Source organism: Myxocyprinus asiaticus, chromosome 47, assembly GCF_019703515.2.
Source record: "Myxocyprinus asiaticus isolate MX2 ecotype Aquarium Trade chromosome 47, UBuf_Myxa_2, whole genome shotgun sequence".
NCBI classification, from domain to species: Eukaryota; Metazoa; Chordata; class Actinopteri; order Cypriniformes; family Catostomidae; genus Myxocyprinus; species Myxocyprinus asiaticus.
Window position 1 is genome coordinate 944,845 of NC_059390.1, and position 21,723 is coordinate 966,567.

The 21,723-nt window shown below is 39.8% G+C and overlaps 2 protein-coding genes across 6 annotated transcripts in view; one reads left to right on the plus strand and one right to left on the minus strand.

Moving 5' to 3' along the window:
* LOC127436451 (mitochondrial inner membrane protease ATP23 homolog) overlaps positions 1-21,723 on the minus strand; it is a 30,444-nt gene that overhangs the window by 2,992 nt on the left and 5,729 nt on the right. The window contains exon 2 of one of the 2 annotated variants that reach the window (XM_051690617.1): positions 144-453. In XM_051690617.1, coding sequence (XP_051546577.1) covers positions 144-453 — 310 coding nt within the window. Of the gene's footprint in view, positions 1-143; positions 454-12,190; positions 12,299-21,723 lie in introns of those variants that run through there. The other variant, XM_051690618.1, reaches the window with a different exon arrangement.
* Positions 822-21,680, plus strand: LOC127436435 (RNA polymerase II-associated protein 3-like). Of its 4 annotated transcripts, none has more exons than XM_051690569.1 (18): positions 830-921; positions 1,168-1,214; positions 2,599-2,819; positions 2,922-3,062; positions 3,154-3,249; positions 4,915-5,042; positions 12,136-12,257; positions 12,339-12,409; positions 12,503-12,643; positions 12,730-12,857; positions 14,930-15,051; positions 15,143-15,213; positions 15,716-15,808; positions 17,891-18,051; positions 18,147-18,291; positions 18,374-18,471; positions 18,548-18,648; positions 21,504-21,680. In XM_051690569.1, the coding sequence occupies exons 3-18, from the start codon at positions 2,670-2,672 to the stop codon at positions 21,587-21,589; spliced, it is 1,854 nt and encodes a 617-aa protein (XP_051546529.1). In that variant the 5' UTR covers positions 830-921; positions 1,168-1,214; positions 2,599-2,669; the 3' UTR covers positions 21,590-21,680. The 4 variants fall into 4 exon arrangements, with proteins under 4 accessions (XP_051546528.1, XP_051546529.1, XP_051546530.1 ...); XM_051690570.1 differs by having other exon boundaries at positions 850-921; positions 1,168-1,206; XM_051690568.1 differs by lacking the exon at positions 1,168-1,214 and having other exon boundaries at positions 822-921.

Sequence of the window (21,723 nt, forward strand, 5' to 3'; positions counted from 1 at the left end):
CTATTATTTAATATCTTTGCACTCCACTGCAATGCATGGTGTTATGTATGCATAGACTTTGACCATATTGTAAATATAATTGTAATCATATTTAACATGAAATGCATGCACAGATAAAATACTTTGTAGTTGTCTTGTCTTACTAGTGTCCATGGCGAACTGCAGCATGATATGACACTTGTGTTTAAAGGTGAACAAACTCTCTCCGATCGAGCCCTCTTTATACTTGCTGCTTGCTCTTCCGGGATATAAACTGTAGCCATAGTCCTCTTCCTTCTGTTTACTGTCAGCCGATGAGTTTGACTCTTCCGTCTGTTTCTGTTCATGTATTGACGGTTTATTGGTTAATCCTTCAGTATTCTGCTCTCTTTCAGCCATTGCCCTATCGTGCATGTGCACCTTCAGCTGTCCGCCGTGCGCGCGCACACACACACAGACGTCACGCGATTGTCTCTTTAACAATAATAAAAAAAGCGTGTGAAAGCGGATTAAAATAATAAAACACAGTTATTTAAATAACTGAACAATTAATTTTAATAGTAGTAGTAGTAGTTTTAATTAAATTTTCTTCATTTAAAAGTCCTTTAATACGCGTCACGCGTAATTTCAAAATAAAAGCCGTCTGGGTTATGTCAAAATAAAGGCCCTCAGACAGCGAAGAAAAGAAGGGAGAGAAATAAGCGATTTTTTATTATTATTTGAGCTGTATAATTTTCTTATAGTTAAAAATACACTTATATTACAAAAACAATATTATATTCCCTTCCCTTTTAATGTTTGCCAGCGATTTCAGTTGTTGCGCCATGACCTGCGCGCGCACTGTTTGTGACGTATGCGTGATGTTTGTGCGCGCGGATGAGGATGTGCTGTCATGGCGCTGAACACAAACTGCTGATTTAAATCTCTCCATCATCAATACAGGTACAACTGACATCTGATGTTCACTGCTGAAAAAAATTATTGATTGAAAACTGATCGGGATGGAGTTATATTTTCACGTGTTTTAAACAAAAGTTATTTAAAAGTTAATAATTTGGAGAAATATGCCACACGTGTGTTAGCGCGCGAGTTACTCGTATGTGTTTAATTTCACGTCAGTAAGGCGTTCATTTGTTTTTAATAAATATCTGAATTATTTTAAGTCTTTTACGTCTTTGGTTCTTTCAGATTGTGTTGGTTTCTACAGAAGTGACTGTCTGTCTGTCTGTCTGTCAGTGAGTATTCTGGAATGTCTGGCGTTATAACGGTATATTAAGTCACAATACATGTATTATAAGGTTATATTAAGTTGTATTAATCCTTGTGCGCCAATTTAAAAAAGTTACTCAGAGGTCCTTAGAGGACAAAAATGTCTGCGTCAAAAAACTGCCATAATAGTATTATATATTAATATTATTTTCCACTTTCACTGACTTAGATTTTTTAACCAACATCAGTCGTGATCATAACTACCAAATATTCATTCATTTTCAGGATTTTAACCCTTTAAATGCCCGTTTGTTTACATAATGCCACTGTTGTTTATTACACACACACCCACCCACACATTTCTCAATACACATACAAAACACACTCTGACATCCATACCAACACACATACACAATTTTAGCTGCATCATTTATTCAATTGACCTGCCGTGCTCTATAATACAGAAAATAGGGAAAAAGCTTGTATTTGCTCCATATGAGAAAAATGGCGCCATCTGGTGGAAAATATTAAAAATTTGTATTTTGAAGGCTATATTATATAAGCGGTGTTGGGTGTAATGCATTACTAAGTAATTAATTACTGTAATTAAATACTTTTTCATTAAAAAAGTAAAGTAAGGGACTACTCTTAATTTTTCAGTAATTTAATTACAGTTACTTCTGATATAATTGCGTTAAATACTGTATAGGCTATAGAAACATTCTGTATAAAACAATAGTGATTTTAAAATCGACTATTTAATGTCTAATGTTAAAATATAAGTTTTTTAATTTAACGGTGCCCCTTTAAATTCTTTGGCCAGGTCATGAATAATTTATTTGAATGAATTAAAAGAACAGTTTTGTGTCTATCCTTGTATTTTTCATACAGGTTTTAGAAAGCAATTAGTAATAAGTAATGCTGTTACTTTTCAGACAGAGTAATTAGTACAATAATCTGATTACACTGTAAAAGATGTAATTAGTAGTTAGTAATTAATTACTTTTTTAGAGTAACTTACCCAACACTGATTATAAGGCTATATTAAGTTGTATTAATTTGATTGACAGGGCTCACAGAATCCTGTATTCGTCCTCTTGGACTAGTCTTGGTGATGAAATGATCTGTCAGAATCTTTGTCATTTTGTTTTATTTCTTTTTTTATATGACATTGGTGGCTAATAACAAGTTGCAGAGTTTAATTGTCGTAACCGTGGTGCTAATTCGACACAAAATATGTTTTCATAGACGTTTGGTTAGGGTTAAGGATCAGTCCTTGCAGGGTTTAAACCTGCAGCCTTTAAGTTACAAGCCTTGATCTTTTACCACTTCACCACCAGCACCCCCAGAGTTTGTTCAAACTTTTGATTTGTTTAATAGATGCTCTGTAATGTATGTTGTGTGTTGTAGAGAATCATCTAGCAAGTTCTCAAGCAGCAAGTTTGTCTGATGTGGGCTCAGACTGCTAGAAGAACACAAAGATGTCTGGAAATAAAGCCCTGGATCTGCAGCTGCAGATGAGACAGAACGCAGAAGATCTGCAGAACTACATGAAGGAGCTCAACAACTGGGAGGAAGAAGTCAAGAGGAAAGACCAGCAGCTTCGCACCGGAAACATTGACGAAACTCAAGTAAACTTCTCACTTCAGTATATCTTCTGTTCATACTGAACACACTCAAGAAATCACAAGAATCTGGGCTTGATTTGTGCTGAAGTTATTTGTATGTCTCAGAAAACTCTCCCACCAGTGAGGAACAAGGATCATCAAAAGACAAAGAAGAGGGTGAAACGTCAAACAAACGACAACAACGGTCAGAAAGAGACAGCGCGGATCAAATCTTACGATTACCAAGCCTGGGACAAATTTGCCATGGTAATGCAGTTCTTTAGTCATTCTACACTATTCAACAGAATGATGTCATCATTTTTGAAATGATGTAATCATGATCAATGCTGATTTCCAGGACAAGGCTCTGGAGTCCATGGAAACAGAGGAGAGTCCGGTGCAGTCCAATGAGTCAGAGGTGGACAGAGATCTGGCCCTCGCTGAGAAGGAGAAGGTACGATTTATAATATATGTATCATGTCAGGGTTCCCACGTGTCCTGGAAAACCTGGAATTCTGCAATGCAGTTTTCCAGTCATGGAAATATTTTCCTGGAAAATATTTTAGTTTGATAAAACGGTTGGACTGTGTTGCTAGCAAGGTTTTTGTTACATGTAGACTCGGAATAGGAGTCAAATACACAAACTGCCGGCGGCTGCATCAGCGGTTAAGGGCGCTTACGCCCTCATGATTGATTACAGCAGCGTCCAATCGCGTGCTTGGCAATCACGGTCCAACCAAGGCAAATCGCCTGCTTGGCTACAGCAATGCGTGCACATTGAGAAGCGGCACTCGTGAAACTTCTCATTCGTAAACAAACGAAATGACCTGTTGTTCATTCACTTCAGCATCGGCATGTGAGTCTACCTTGTTCATCACGGAGAGAAAATGGCGAAAGAGTTATTAATGCATAAAAGTGAGTTTATACACATTGAGGGGCGTTCACATGACTCGTGTCAGCGCTGCCGAATACATTGAAGACTATGAAGTGACACGTCAGTGCAACCTCGGCTCCAACTTCACCAAAGTGTATTTCACACTTGTTTTTGCCTCACACAAATGATGTCTTTGAGAGAACAAAGCTTCAAGAAATATTTTAAAACTGTCCAAATTTATGAAGAGATATTGAATGTCTCATAATTTATTTTAATTAGTTATTACCTTATCGATTCTGAGTATCCAGAGACCCCAGTTATTGAACTACAGTTAAATAAATAAATAAATAAATAAAAACGCTAAGCTATAAACATACACGAGTCCTCTTTTTATTTTCTGCAATCAAATCAATTGCCTTTTTTTTTCTCTTCCAAATAAATGTTTTCAGTGTTTATTGTGCACACCTCCCACTTTCTTGCGTGGCAAGATCGTAATTTCGCTCCTCCGTGACGCTTTCTGCAACGCTTGTCATGTGGAGGGCAAAGTGCCGCTTGACGCTGGGGTTGAGCGGAGCGTTGATGCCTCGACTCAACTCATGTCAAATGCACTTTACAATGACCAAAGGACATTATTGAAACTCAGAATTATTATTATTAGGCTATTGTTGTATTTCCTGATAAAAGTCATGCTCAGAAGTTGAAAATGATACAGTAGATCCGCATTGTTCTTATAATGCTTAAACATTCGATTGAAGTCAGTAGATTTGACATGCACATTTTAATAAAGGAGAAGGTAAGGACGTTAATGAAACTCATTATTACACTATTATTGATGTCTTTTTGGATGAATAGTCATGCTCGCCAGTTCACAAAATGAACGGAAGTTATAGATCTGCTTTTTTCTTAATGTTTGAATGTACAATGAATCAAATAAAAATTGTGATATGTCCTAGTGTGATAATTAAACTCTGATTTAATTGAATAAATAATCTCCAAGTGATGCGTGCTTCAAAATGAATGTGTAGAGCTGTCCGCTCATACACTAAAAACACCTCATCATGATCATCACGTGCACACTTGTGTGTGAGATGACAGAGACAGAGAGCACTCTGAAGCATGTGATTTTGCTTACATATTACACTTGTTGGGCGCATAAAATATCCTGGAAAATTGTGCCTTGAAAAGAGGAGTAACCCTGTCAGTGGTTTGGCGGTGGGTTTCACATGCATCTGTTGAATATTTCAGGGCAACGAGTTGTTTAAAGATGGTCAGTATGACAGCGCAGTGGAGTGTTACACCAGAGGAATGAGCGCAGATCCATACAACCCCGTCCTGCCCACAAACAGAGCGGCCTGCTTCTGCAGACTGAAGAAGTAAAACCAGCATTTCAACCCCTCAGTGGATCATAGTTGGGGTAGACAGCATATTTCATTAAAAATCTGTCATTTACTCACCCTCATATTGTTCCAAACCCATATGACTTTTCTTTCATGAAATGTAAAAGGGAAATGCTAGGCAGAATTTTACAATTCACATTTACTAGTTCATACTTGTTTTTGTAGTACATTGCGCATGCTATCTAGTGCATACATGTCTTTGTAGTGTATACCTCTTAATAACGTCATTCTACCTAATGTGCACTTACTAAACATACTTTTTTTTTTGTTGCGCATGTTAGATTATTTTAGACATACTGTTTTTTTTTCAATGCACCTAATGCATACTTGTGTTTGTAGTGCTGTTTTTTTGTAATGCATGCATGTTAGTACACACTAACACTGTAGTGCATACTTGTTTTTCTAGTGCCTACCTCTAAATAATTCATTCTAACTAGTGTGCTCTAAAATATGCTTATTTTTTGTAGTGCATGCTTGTTTATGTTGGACATACTGTTTTTTACAATGCACACTACCTAGTATATACCATTGTGGCCAAAAATATTGGCACCCTTGGTAAATATGAGCAAAGAAGGCTGTGAAAAAAAAATCGCACTGCTTATCCTTTTGATCTTTCATACAAAGAATTCACAAAAATCTAACCTTTAATTGAAGTAAAACAATTGAAACGGGAAATATCTCATTATTAAATAAATATTACAATTATTGGCACCCTTTTATTCAGTACTTTTTGCAACCTCCCATTGCCAATATAACAGCTCTGAATCTTCTCCTATAATGCCTAATGAGGTTGGAGAACACATGGCAAGAGATCTGAGACCATTCCTCCATACAGAATCTCTCCAGATCCTTCAAATTCAGAGGTCCATGTTGATGGACTCTCCTCTTCAGTTCACCCCACAGGTGTTCTATGGGGTTCAGGTCAGAGGATTGGGATGGCCATGGCAGAAACTTGATTTTGTGGTCAGTTAACCATTTTTGTGTTTATTTTGATGTGTGTTTTGGATCATTGTCCTGCTGGAAGATCCAACCATGGCCCATTGTATGCTTTCTGGCAGAGGCAGTCAGGTTTTGATTTTTTATCTGTTGGTATACGATAGAGTCCATGATGCCATGTATCTGAACAAGATGTCCAGGACCTCTGACAGAAAAACAGCCCTTCAACATTAAAGATCCACCATCATATTTAACGGTGGGCATTGGGTACTTCTTCATCTCTGTGTGCGCCAAACCCATCTCTGGCGTTTGCTGCCAAAAAGCTTAATTTTTGTTTCATCTGACCATAGAACCTGGTCCCATTTGAAGTTCCTGTAGTGTCTGGCAAACTGAAGACGCTTGAGTTTGTTGTTGGATGAGGGCAGAGGCGTTTTTCTTGAAACCCTCCAAAACAACTTGTGGTGATGTAGGTGACGTCTGATATTTTTTTGAGACTTTCTGACCCCAAGACCCAACTAATTACTACAGTTCTCCAACTGTGATCCTTGGAGATTCTTTGGCCACTCAAACCATCCTCCTCACCGTGTGTGGAGACAATATAGACACACGTCCTCTTCCAGGCTGATTCTTAAGATCTCCAGTTGATTGGAACTTGTTAATTATTGCCCTGATGGTGGAAATGGGTATTTTCAATGCTTTGGCTATTTTTTTATAGCCACTCCCCATTTTGTGAAGCTCAGCAACCTTCTGCCACACATCAGAACTATATTCTTTAGTCTAACCCACTGTGATTGATGATTAAGGGAATTTGGCTTGTGTGTTACCTCATATTTATACCCCTGTGAAACAGGAAGTCATGGCTGAACAATTTCATGTTCCTAGTCACCCAGGTGCAGTAAAAAATGTAAAATATGAATAGGAATATACTTCAGATATATTTTACTCATTAGAAAGTCTAGGGGTGTCAGTAATTGTGGCCAACATGTTTTGGAGAAAAATATTTATTTAATAATGAGATATTTCCCCTGTTTCAGTTGTTTTACTTCAGTTAACGGTTAGATTTTTGTGAATTTTTTTTTAATGAAAGATCAAAAGGATAAACAAAGCAGATTTATTTTTACAGCCTTCTTTACTCATATTTACCAAGGGTGCCAATATTTTTGGCCATTACTGTACTTATGTTTGTCGGACATTATATATGCACACTAACTTGTGCTGAATATCATGTGCATATTTGTTTTTCTAGTGCATACCTTTTAATCGGAGATGTGCAAAACTGGCCCGTGATGACCTTTGTTTTGGCCCACCTTGCCGTATATGATGAAGTTGGAAAAAAAATGCTATTGACGCAGCTTTTCATTGCATTAATTTAGATTGCAGAGTAATATTTTTGTAAACTATGTTAATTCAATATGTTAATCAGGTTTGATTTTTGGCCTTTTATAGGATAAAGTTTGGGCACTTCTGCTTTTAATAATGTGTTCTACCTACTGTGCACTAATATATACTTGTTTTTGTAGTGCATGCTAGTTTATGTAGAACATACTGGCCGATTTGGAATGGCATACTACTTTTATTATTTCTGCCATAGACAGATATGGCAGAAGAAGTAAGAGTAGTATGGGTAGTTTTATTGCCAAGTATGCTTACACATACAAGGAATTTGTCTTGGTGACAGAAACTTCCAGTGCACAAACAATACAACAACAATAAAAAAAACAGAATAAAAATAAAAAGCAAATAGAAAATAAAAGTATATATAGAAATACACAATAAGAATGCTATTCTGCGATGCGGGCTGGCACTGTTTTGGTGGTACGAGGGGGACCTACACAATATTAGGCAGGTGGTTTTAATGTTGTGGCTGATCGGTGTGTGTGTGTGTATGTGTATGTGTGTGTATATATATATATATATATATATATATATATATATGTATATATATATATATACAGTGCATCCGGAAAGTATTCACAGCACTTCACTTTTTCCACATTTTGTTATGTTACAGCCTTATTCCAAAATGGATTAAATTCATTATTTTCCTCAAAATTCTACAAACAATACCCCATAATGACGACATGAAAGAAGTTTGTTTTAAATCTTTGTAAATGTATTAAAAATAAAAAATGAAAAAAACCACATGTACATAAGTATTCACAGCCTTTGCTCAATACTTTGTTGAAGCACCTTTGGCACCAATTACAGCCTCAAGTCTTTTTGAGTATGATGCTACAAGCTTGGCACACCTATTTTTGGGCAGTTTCTCCCATTCTTCTTTGCAGGACCTCTCAAGATCCATCAGGCTAGATGGGGAGCGTCGGTGCACAGCCATTTTCAGATCTCTCCAGAGATGTTCAATCGGGTTCAAGTCTGGGCTCTGGCTGGGCCACTCAAGGACATTCACAGAGTTGTCCCGGAGCCACTCCTTTGTTATCTTGGCTGTGTGCTTAGGGTTGTTGTCCTGTTGGAAGATGAACCTTCACCCCAGTCTGAGGTCCAGAGCGCTCTGGAGCAGGTTTTCATCAAGGATGTCTCTGTACATTGCTGCATTCATCTTTCCCTCGATCCTGACTAGTCTCCCAGTTCCTGCCGCTGAAAAACATCCCCACAGCATGATGCTGCCACCACCATGCTTCACTGTAGGGATGGTATTGGCCAGGTGATGAGTGGTGCCTGGTTTCCTCCAGACATGACGCTTGCCATTCAGGCCAAAGAGTTCAATCTTTGTTTCTCATGGTCTGAGAGTCCTTCAGGTGCCTTTTGGCAAACTCCAGGCGGGCTGTCATGTGCCTTTTACTGAGGAGTGGCTTCCGTCTGGCCACTCTACCATACAGGCCTGATTGGTGGAGTGCTGCAGAGATGGTTGTTCTTCTGGAAGGTTCTCCTCTCTCCACAGAGAAATGCTGGAGCTCTGTCAGAGTGACCATTGGGTTCTTGGTCACCTCCCTGACTAAGGCCCTTCTCCCCCGATCGCTCAGTTTGGCCGGGCGGCCAGCTCTAGGAAGAGTCCTGGTGGTTCCAAACTTCTTCCATTTATGGATGATGGAGGCCACTGTGCTCATTGGGACCTTCAATGCTGCAGAAATTTTTCTGTACCCTTCCCCAGATCTGTGCCTCGATACAATCCTGTCTCGGAGGTCTACAGACAATTCCTTGGACTTCATGGCTTGGTTTGTGCTCTGACATGCACTGTTAACTGTGGGACCTTATATAGACAGGTGTGTGCCTTTCCAAATCATGTCCAATCAACTGAATTTACCACAGGTGGACTCCAATCAAGTTGTAGAAACATCTCAAGGATGATCAGTGGAAACAGGATGCACCTGAGCTAAATTTTGAGTGTCACGGCAAAGGCTGTGAATACTTATGTACATGTGATTTTTTTTGTTTTTTATTTGTAATAAATTTGCAAAGATTTCAAACAAACTTCTTTCACGTTGTCATTATGGGGTATTGTTTGTAGAATTTTGAGGAAAATAGTGAATTTAATTCATTTTGGAATAAGGCTGTAACATAACAAAATGTGGAAAAAGTGAAGCGCTGTGAATACTTTCCGGATGCACTATATATATATATATATATATATATATACATACACGTATGTACAAATACAAGTCCATTATATACAGCTAGCACAAGGGAATGTATGGCAGAAGAGGTTGGATATGTTGGATAAATATAAATAGGCTAAGCTGTGTATTGCACATAATTATTGCTCAATGGGGCAGTTTTAACTGTTCATGAGATGGATAGCCTGAGGGAAAAAACTGTTCCTGTGCATGACGGTTCTGGTGCTCAGAGCTCTGAAGCATCGGCCAGAAGGCAACAGCTCAAAGAGGTAATGGGCAGGATGAGTGGGGTCCAGAGTGATTTTTCCGGCCCTTTTCCTCATTTTGGAAGTGTACAGTTCTTGAAGGGAGAGCAAGGGGCAACCAATAATCCGCTCAGCAGTCCGAACTGTCCTTTGTAGTCTTCTGATGTCTGATTTCATAGCTGAACCAAACTAGACAGTTATTGAAGTGCAGAGGACAGACTCAATGACTGCTGAGTAGAACTGTATCAGCAGCGCCTGTGACAGGTTGAACTTCCTCAACTGGTGAAGGAAATACAACCTCTGCTGGGCCTTTTTCACAATGGAGTCAATGTGGGTCTCCCACTTCAGGTCCTATGAGATGGTAGTGCCCAAGAACATGAATGACTCCACTGCTACCACAGTGCTGTTCAGAACGGTGAGCGGGATCAATGTTGGGGTGTTCCTCCTAAAGTCCACAATCATCTCCACTGTTTTGAGCGTGTTCAGCTCCAGGTTGTTTTGACTGCACCAGACAGTCAGCTGTTCAACCTCCCTTCTGTATACAGACTCATCGTCATCTTGGATGAGGCCGATGACAGTGGTGTTGTCTGCAAACTTCAGGAGCTTGACAGAGGGGTCCTTGTCAATGCAGTCATTGGTGTAGAGGGAGAAGAGTAGTGGGGAGAGCACACATCCCTGGGGGGCACCAGTGCTGATCGTACAGGTGCTGGAAGTGAATTTCCCCAGTCTCACTAGCTGCTGCCTGTCCGTCAGAAAGCTGGTGATCCACTGACAGATAGACATGGGAACAGAGAGTTGGTGTAATTTATTCTGGAGTATAACTGGGATGATGGTGTTGAAAGCCGAACTGAAGTCCACAAAAAGGATCCTTGCATATGTCCCTGGTCTGTCCAGATGTTGCAGGATATGATGCAATCCCATGTTGACTGCATCATCCACAGACCTGTTTGCTCGATAAGCAAACTGAAGGGGATCCAGAAAGGGTCCAGTGATGTCCTTCAGGTGGGTCAACACCAGTCTCTCAAATGACTCCATGACCACAGACATCAGAGCAATGGGTCTGTGTTCATTAAGTCCTGTGGTTTTGGGTTTCTTTGGGACGGGGATGATGGTGGAGCGTTTGAAGCAGCAGGGAACTTCACAATTCTTGTGTGAAGATGGGGGTCAGCTGATCAGCACAGGATTTTAGACAAGTGGGTGAAACTCCATCTGGGCCCTGTGCTTTCCTTGTCTTTTGTTTCCGGAAGACCCGGCACACATCCACTTCACAGATCTTAAGTGCAGGTTGAGTAGCAGAAGGGGGGTTGCAAGAGGTGTTGGTGTTTGTGTGAAGTGAAGGTCAGAGCAGGTGTGGGGTGTGAGACTAGGCCTTTCAAATCTACAGTAAAACACATTGAGGTCATCAGCCAGTTGTTGATTGCCTATTGTGGCGTAGATAGTAATGTTTTTCAGGTCACACCACACTGATGCAGGGTCGTTATCTGAAAACCTGTTTTTCAGCTTCTCTTTTAGCCACTCTAATCTCTTTTGTCAGTGTGTTTCTGGCCTGATTGTATAAGATTCTATCCCCACTTCTGTAAGCATCCTCTTTGGCCTGACAAAGCTGCCTGAATTTTGCTGTAAACCATGGTTTGTCATTGTTGTACGTTAAATAAGTCCTAGTAGGAATGCACATATCATCACAGAAACTGATATATGATGTCACCGTATCTGTGAGCTCGTCCGGATTGGTGTCTGCAGCCTTAAAAACACTCCAATCAGTGCAGTCAAAGCAGGCTTGTAGTTCCAGCTCTGCTTCATTGGTCAATCTCTTTACAGTCTTTACTACAGGTTTAGCTGATTTTAGTTTCTGCCTGTAGGTCGGAAGAAGGTGAACCAGACAGTGTACTTGTGAGATAGTCTATTGATTTGTTATGCATGCTAGCTAGTGCACACTACCTAGTGCATATTTGTTTTTCTAGTGCATACCTTTAGTAATGCGTTCTGACTAGTGTACTCTTAAATATACTTGTTTTTTGTAGTGCATGCTTGTTTCTGTAGGACGTACTGTTTTTTTACAATGCACACTACCTAGTGCATTCTTGTGCTTGTAGTACATTATATTTTTTTCTTATGCACACTAGCTAATGTATAATATCTAGTGCATACCTTTTAAAATTTGTATGGACAAAGATGCAATAAAAAACTGAATGGTGTCTGAAGCTAAATAAATATGTTGTCTACCCTGACTAAGGTCCATACAGTTATTAATATTTCATTTTTTGTTTGTTTGTAATAATGCTAATGTGTGTTGTGATTGTGTGACATCTGTGGCAGGTTTGCTGTGGCCGAGTCAGACTGTAATTTGGCAATCGCTTTAGACAGTAAATACCTGAAAGCTTACGCCAGGAGAGGAGCCGCACGCGCTGCTCTCAAGAACCATCAGGGGGCGCTCGACGGTGAGATCATTTTAATTTTCAGTTCATCCATTTCTTTCAATCTCATCATAATCAATCTTTTATTCTCAATTGTTTGTCCAGATTATGAAATGGTTCTCAAATTGGATCCTGGAAACATGGAGGCACAGAATGAAATAAAGAAATTAAAGCAGGTGTGAATCCACTTGACTAATGAAATGTGAAATATGTTTGATGTTGAAGTTATGCATTTTTATAACCCCTCTCTGGTTATTGTCTCTCATCAGGTGTTTGATTCCAGCAGACAGACGGTAGAGGAGAGAGAGAGTGAGACAGCTGCAGCGTCTGCGCAGACGCTTGATCCTTTTAAACAGCAGCAGCTGCAGGAACAGCACAGGAAACAGGAAGCTGTTATTCAGAAAGACAGAGTGAGAAACGCTTCTTATTCATGTGTCATAAAGCTGAAGTGAACATATATCAATACTGAACACTGATGTGTGTTTGAATGTGTCAGGGAAATGCTTACTTTAAAGAAGGGAAGTATGAGGCCGCTGTGGAGTGTTACACTAAAGGAATTGAAGCAGACGACACAAACGCTCTGCTGCCTGCTAACAGAGCCATGGCTTACCTCAAACTAAACAGGTAACACACACACATTCAAATGAGAACACACCTGAAGCATGTGCATTTAAGGTATATAGATAAATACCATCTAACACACCTACGTGGGAATGCTTACTATCCAGTGGACATGCACAATTATATTATTATTGTGCTTGCTAGTTTAGTTAGGACATACTGTTTTTTTTACAATGCATACTTCCAAATGCATACTTGTTTTGTAGTGCATTCTATTTTTTGGTCATGCACACTATCTTGTGCATACTTGTTTTGTAGTGCATGTCTTTTAAAGATGCATAAATTATTTTTATTGTGCCTGCTATTTTATGTTAATGTGTTTTATAATGCATGCTGCCAAGTGTATAGATTTAGTCCATACTTGCTCTGGTAGTACACATCACCTAGTGCATATGAGTGCAAAGTTTCTTTTGTATTAATTAGGCCTACATGTTTTATACTAGGAGTTTTCTAACCGGGGTCCACAGAAACTTTCAGAGAAAAAAGGTGAAAATATACCTTGAATTTCGACTGTTTCATTCTGAAGTCATGAAATTAGTCATGATAATTTTATTCTATTGACAGCCTTAGTTTTTAACAGCCAGAAATAAAGACAGATCTGCATAGTTTCTTAGATAGATCTTACCTTCCTAGCAACATATATATTTTCAAGAATAGTTTGTATCTTTTTAGGCACTTTAGTGCCTCTTTGCTTGACATCATGGGAAAATCAAAAGAAATCAGCCAAGACCTCAGAAAAAAAACTGTGGACCTCCACAAGTCTGGTTCATCCTTGGGAGCAATTTCCAAACGCCTGAAGGTACCACGTTAATCTGTACAAACAATAGTACGCAAGTATAAACACCATGGGACCACACAGCCATCATACCGCTCAGGAAGGAGACGCATTCTGTCTCCTAGAGATTAATGTAGTTTGGTGTGAAAAGTGCAAATCAATCCCAGAACAACAGCAAAGGACCTTGTGAAGATGCTGGAGGAAACAGATAGACGAGTATCTATATCCACAGTAAAACGAGTCCTATATCGACATAACCTGAAAGGCTGCTCAGCTAGGAAGAAGCAACTGCTCCAAAACCACCATAAAAAAGCCAGACTACAGTTTGCAAGTGCACATGGGGACAAAGATCTTACTTTTTGGACAAATGTCCTCTGGTCTGATGAAACAAAAATGGAACTTTCTGGCCATAATGACCATTGTTATGATTGGAGGAAAAAGGGTGAGGCTTGCAAGCCGAAGAACACCATCCCAACTGTGAAGCATGGGGGTGGCAGCCTCATGTTGTGGGGGTGTTTTGCTGCAGGAGGGACTGGTGCACTTTACAAAATAGATGGCATCATGAGGAAGGAAAATTATGTGGATATATTGAAGCAACATCTCAAGACATCAGACAGGAAGTTAAAGCTTGGTCGCAAATGGGTCTTCCAAATGGACAGTGACCCCAAGCATACCTCCAAAGTTGTGTCAAAATGTCTTAAGGACAACAAAGTCAAGGTATTGGAGTGGCTATCACAAAGTCCTGACCTCAATCCGAGGAGGCCTACAAACCTGACTCAGTTACACCAGTTCTGTCTGGAGGAATGGGACAGAATTCCAGCAACTTATTGTGAGAAGCTTGTGGAAGGATACCCAAAACGTTTGACCCAAGTTAAATAATTTAAAGGCAATGCTACCAAATACTAACAAATGTATGTAAACTTCTGACCCACTGGGAATGTGATGAAAGAAATAAAAGCTGAAATAAATCATTCTCTCTACTATTATTCTGACATTTCACATTCTTAAAATAAAGTAGTGATCCTAACTGACCTAAGACAGGGAATGTGTTCTATGATTAAATGTCAGGAATTGTGAAAAACTGAGTTTAAATGTATTTGGCTGAAGTGTATGTGAACTTCTGACTTCAACTGTACCTAGCACACATTATGTTGTGCACACTAAATTTTTTAATGCATACTATTTTTTGTATTGGATACTTCTTAATGCATACTAGTATTTGTAGTGCATACTTATCTTTCAGGTGCACACTGCCTAGTCTCCGTGGTGTTAGTGAGTTTGTGTGTTGTGTGTTGTGCAGGTACAGTGAGGCGGAGCAGGACTGCAGTACAGCTGTTGCTCTGGACGACAAGTACTCGAAAGCATTTGCGAGACGAGCGACAGCACGAGCCTCTCTAGGAAAGATCAGAGATGCCAGAGAAGGTTAATGATGATTCTTGTGTTTGTTCAACACAATCCAGACAGGTTGTGTCATTGCTATTTCTGAATGACACACATTGTGTGTTTGTTACAGATTTTGAACAGGTTCTGAAGCTCGAGCCAGGAAACAAACAAGCCATAAATGAGATTGAGAAACTCACAGTGGTAAATATCAAAATGCACTGATGGAGATCTCTCTGTTTATTTGTCTCTGCTGTGGTCAAACATTTTGTGCAACAGCTGTGTGTGTGTGTATTCTACTGTATGTGCACAAAAACAATGAATAAGTAAGGGATAACATACAGTCAGCTGGTTGTTATCGCAAAATTCACCCCAAAAGGGTGATCGGGACTTTGACGCGAAGCGGACAACTGAAGAGGTTTATTTTGCAATAACAACCAGCTGACTGCTCATTATCCAGCTTATTACAAGACTACTTGCCATGTAAACAAATAAATGCACATGAAACTCTCACAGTAATCCGAGAAGCAGGAAAGGTGACTCACAATACCTGCATGAGCGGCCTGATACATGGATGTGCGGTTGTTACTGAGAAATATCAGACCCCTAGATGGCGCCATTGACCAATCAGAGTCGAGTATTCAAGAGTTCTGTGTAATAAAGTTGATTAATGAAGTCGTATTGTTATTGTATATGTATTAATCAGGAGTTGAGGGCCAGTGGGCTTCTGTTTCCAGACGAGAACACACAGAGAAGAACCGTCCAGCCAATCAACAAACCTGAACATCTCAGATCCACTGTGAGTCCACCACACAACAATCACACATCACATACTTTAGCTTCAGGCACCTTTCACTCTGTGGACTTATAGAAAGTAAAGGGCCCTATTTTAAGGGCGCTAGCGCTAAGTGCAGTGCTATACCATAAGCTTAAAGTCAGTGGGCATGGCCATGAAGTTTTGGTATTTTTGTGCAAGCATGCGCTGAGTCTAGGCGCAAGTGGGTTTGGTGACATTGCACGTGCAAAGCGCTAATGGTCTGGATCAAGTGCAATTTAATTCTGAGGTTCTTCTCCGGTTATTGCACCGTCTGCGTCCTATTATATAGTCCATTCCCTCAAACACCAGCGATATAAACAAAGACAGCACGATCATAAGAAGTTGGTAGTTTAAATGGACTGTATGCATAAATCATGGCTAGTATTAAAAGTGATTGTATCGGCACGCACTTTTATCGGTCGATTTATATATTTTTTTTAATTTTTTATTAAACTAAATATATTTCTAAATTCAAATTACACTTCAAACGAAATGTAAATATAATCAAAATAACAAAATGGTCAAAAAAAATCATATACCAAATCCAAACATTTTACTCTCTCCAACTTCTTCCACCGGCACCTTTTGCAGTGACTCACTCAATGACAACAGGTGGGAAAATACCAATATAAATTGTATCATAAATACAATTGTGAAAATAAACAATAATAATAATAATAATAATAATAATAATGAAAAATACTGGGTCACTCAGCGAGTATTGACGCTGACTACCACACCTGGAGTCGCGAGTTCGAATCCAGGGCGTGCTGAGTGACTCCAGCCAGGTCTCCTAAGCAACCAAATTGGCCCGGTTGCTAGGGAGGGTAGAGTCACATGGAGTAACCTCCTCGTGGTCGTGATTAGTGGTTCTTGCTCTCGGTGGGGCGTGTGGTGAGTTGTGCGTGGATGCTGCGGAGAATAGCGTGAAGCCTCCACACGCGCTATGTCTCCGCGGTAACGTGCTCAACAAGGCACGTGATAAGATGCGTGGATTGACGGTCTCAGACGCGGAGGCAACTGAGATTCGTCCTCCACCACCCGGATTGAGGCGGGTCACTACGCCACCCCGAGGACTTAGAGCACATCGGGAATTGGGCATTCCAAATTGAGGAGAAAAAAAAATCATACAATACACACACAGTTTGCGTGCATACACCCACAGATAGTGCAAACACTCCCACACATGCCCACTTGTGCTTTGCACTGGCACGAAAATTGCAATTCAAAGTTGTGCTCTTATGAAAATTGGATAAGACGTTGTGCACAGTCATTGCGCGTAGCGCTCACGAAAATAGAGCCAGAAATCTTGTTTATATGTAACAGTTATTTATTTATTTATTTATAGATTTGTCATTTTTGACAATCTTTCTGAAATTCAATAAAATTTCCAGCTCAGTGTCATTTCCAGCACATCTCAAATTCTGTGTTGTGTTTAATAGAATCCTGTGCTGGAAATGACGCTGATGGAAACGACATTTTTAACGCTTTTCAAATAAAATGACAGACTCTTTTGTCTTGATAAGACTAATTTCATAGCTAACATTTGATGTTTCCTAAATACTCACAATTAAATCATATTTTCACACTTTTTACAGCTTGATTGATACAAATCTTCTGCTCACAAGTGATATTTCCCTTGATTTTTCTTTGTTTTGTCTCATATTTCATCTCATGCATGCTCTTCACTGACACTTTTGTTCACTTGGTCAACAAGTACACTAACTTTATTAGGGGTGAAATTGTTCGGTGTGCTGGAAATGACGCCACAACTGTGGAAAACTGATAGAAATCATTTTCACACAACAAAGATCCAAATGGTTTGTGTTTATTTCACTCTTTGTTTAGACGATCACAGTTTTAAACATGTAATAATTACTATTTTTATAATGGATTTTCAAAGTTTAATATTAAAAGTCTGGGTCTGGGACAAGGTTGGCATCTGTTAGTTTTAATAACAATCAACCCCTGGTACATTAAAGTGCCCGAAGTTGAAGATACACCCATGTTTGAAAGCTCTACAGCTGTTATTGTAAATGCCGTTTTGTCTTGTCGTTTTCACAGAAACCCTTGAGAAGAATAGACATACAGGAAGTAGGCGGAGAGATGATGCTGTCAGCCAAACCTGAAGAAGTGTCTACCCCGCCCTCTGTGCTCTCCTCACCAAGTCACAAGATCCAGAAGATAGAGGAGATCTCAGACGCCGTCTCTCCTCCTGCTCACAGGTGACTTCAGTGTCCAAATACTTTTAGTGCCACTGAATAGAGACTTTCAATAGTCAAGTGACCTGTGAGGTGTTTGGTGTCTGTTTGTGATTCAGAAGTTCTCAGCAGGATGTGAGTAAAGAGAGTGTCTCCTCTGAGGACCTCAAACAGGTTCCTCCTCCACCCAACAACAGTTTTCAGCTGGAGTCTGACCTCAGAAAGATCAGCCGGCATCCAGAATCCACTTACAGATATTTAAAGGTAACGTCAGTGCCGCCCGCCGTCTTCATACGATCTCCATTTTTGTTGCTCATTTAATAAAACGTTCTCTCCAATATTTCAGCAAATCAGTCCAGATTGTTACCCAAAGATCTTCCAGAACTCTCTGGAGCCTGATATTCTAAACCTGCTCCTCAAGACATTCCACAGTTTCTACATTGAGTGAGTAAAAGACAAACATGATGAATCCTGTCCGATTATAAGAGGAGCTCTTCAAGTTTACTGTGTGTGATTTCAGACATGAAGATGCGTCTCTCGTTCTGGCCGTCCTGAGGAATCTGACGAGTGTCGGGAGATTCGACATGGCTGTCATGTTCATGTCGTCTGCAGAGAGGAAAGGTAACGAGATCACGAGAAGACATCAGTGACATCATCACTGCTGTTATAATCAACAGAGCGAGAAAAACTGTTGACGGACGGCTGTTTCTGTCGCACTGCAGAGTCGCTTTATTTTCAACTTTACACCAGTGGATATCTCTGGGTTTTATTGTCATTGGCTATGTTTACATTAGGGATGTGCCCGAAGCTGTATACCTTATTCAGAAAGACACGAATAAACATGAGCGCGATGTTAAATTAATGACCTGAAGTGATGATTTCACGTCGGAGCTCGTCTATCCGTCTCTTAAAGTTGACAACATTTATGTCCACATCAGCGATTAAGGAAATTAACTGATTAAGACGTTATTCCGAAAAAAGTTAAACTGCTCCATAGAGTATTTATCTATTAGGAATATTCCTCCTCATGTAAAACGAGGAAACTGAAACATGCTCTGTCTTTTTCTTCTTCTTTAAACTGCGTTACCTCTGGTAAGGTGCTATATAAATTAGCATTATTATTATTATTATTATTATTATTATTTAACTAAATAATGGTGTCCTATCGTAAAAAGTCCCGATAGACTTACGGGACTTTCACCTGTTTGTAGGCTATATCAATTTATTTTAATTGCTTTTAATGTTTGAATTTGTATTTAATATTCACTGTAAAATGTGTGCTTGACGTTTCACATTTTGCTTGACACCTCGTGCCTCCAGAATAATATTATACATGCACAGACATAAACGATAATACTGTTTCAGCAGATATTAATATCTGAAATACCAGGAGAAAACACAACATATTCCACAGTTAATGTAGCCTACGAATTCAGCTTCATCTGGTAAGAAACAAATAATAAAATAATATTTTTTTAAATAATAGTTTCATAATTAGGCTATTATTATGAAAAGGCATGTTTTATTTATAGAAACTATAAATGTAAGAGTAACACTTAAAAATGGGCGTTTCGTTTAGTTTTGACGCACTTCTGGTTTAAGCCCCGCCCACACCCGGTTCTATCCGAATACAGAGACAGATACAGATCATTTTGTCATATGAACAGATATCGCTGCACACCCCTAGTTTACATGCACTCATTTTCGTCAATCCGAATAAATTCAATCCGATTGCAGATTCTGAATGTACTGTTTATGTGTCCTCTAAACTTTGCAATTCGATACAAATATTTGTTGACGTGCATTACATGTATTCCGAACAAAACTTCTGCGCATGCGAAAAGCGTCAGTCGTTGCGTTCTGAAGATGCAGAGAAAGGCTGAGAAAATGAAAACGGCACAAGGCTCGAAATTGCGAACATTTTGGTCACATATGTTCCCGAAATTTAATCTGTGCGACCCTGAAAATATATTTGGGAGCATTTGTGCGAGTGCAGATAATTGTTGTGGTGCGACCTGTTTTCATTTCTCTACAAAACGTTCGCTAATTACTGCACTATGTGCCTGCTGTGAGCTGATACAGTGACCGCTTCACCGTTCTATTCAACGTTACATAACCAATTAAACTTCATCTTTGCATTCTTTAATGCAGATTATAGATTGGTTAATATTAGCCATCAATCACTCCGTGACGGGGAGCTAACTAGCATGCGAAATGTAAAGAGCTGAAGAGAGAAGATGATAAGAACACTGAGCGATTTCTTTTGTAAGCCGCTTAAAGTTACAGATAATGTAACTCCTGGAGTTGGTGATGGCGCTCATGTGGTGAATGTGGATCCACCAGCGGAAAAGAAGGCTTGCAGTTTTCGGAGAGAGTGGCTCCGCTATGAAAATGGCTTAATGCACTGCGTTCACTGTAAAGCCTGTGGGACAGAGGTTGCCGGTAACAGTGCGTTCGCCATTGAATCCACACATTTTAAGTGCGAGAGCTTGATTAAACGGGGAGAGCGCCAAGCACAAGAAATGCCGGGACAAGTGTGTGGCAAAGAATTCAGGATCAGGTTTGATTGTTGAAGCTTTTAATCGTCAGGATGCTGCCGGACGTTCCGATCAATTGGCAGAGCTGATTATGAAATTTAACACCGTCACCAAACAAGAGCTCGCTTTCACTAAATTTAAACCCATGTTGCAGTTCATGAAAATGAACGCCGTTGAGATCAACATGACGTACGCAAATGACAAGTCATGTGCCACCGCAGTTAAAGTATTGTCAGCACAGTACATCTCATTCATCATTGATGGAGACGCCGACCTGTCTGTCAAGGAGTGTGTGGTAGTGTATGTCCGCATCCTGCTTGATGGACAGCCCACAAACATCCTTGTCGGACATGTTGAAGTGGAACACGCCAATGCTGATGGTGAGGATGTTTTTTTTAAATACATAGCCTATTTAGTTTTATATAAATTGTAGTTGTGGTGCTCCTTAATTTTCGGTGGTGCTTCTAACTTTCTGAAGTTGGGAGCACCAGTGCTACCAATTAAAAATGTTAATTTCGAGCCCTGTGGCACCAAAGTCCGTAATTGGTGTTTTTGCTTTATTGAGATGTCTAAAAAATATGCCAGAAAAGCTTTCTTCTTATGTTACTCACTCTACTCGGCAAACGAAGAATTAGAAGCAGCATCTAATACATCCTGTCTGACTTAACCGTGTGTTTGCCTCATGCCCATTCCTCCTCCAATATAACCGCAGGCATCTCTGGATGCCAGTATGAAGACAGGTGGGTGAGAGTTGTCCTTAAAGGAGTTTACAGCAACAGCTGCAGACGGGACGCTATGCAAAAATCACTACGCAATAATGACGGCGGAATGGAGCATTTAATCATTCAAGAAAAACGTGGCTATTGTAATGTTGACGTCTCGCCACGAGCTCACAGCTGATTGGTCTGTTGTTGATGAGGTCACGTGTTTGTGTTTCAGTGGTACAGGAGCTGTTTGACTGGATCCGGCGCGCCGGCCTGACGGACCGTTCCGTTCAAGACTTACAGAAGAAATACGGCCTCTGACCTCTGCTCACAGGGGTTTGGATCTCACCTGTCTAAAAAACATCTGTGACGTTTCTTTGAATGTGAATGAAATAAATGTTTATTAAACACGCTCAGGTCTCTGGTGCCTTTAAACTGAATTCATATCAATGTTG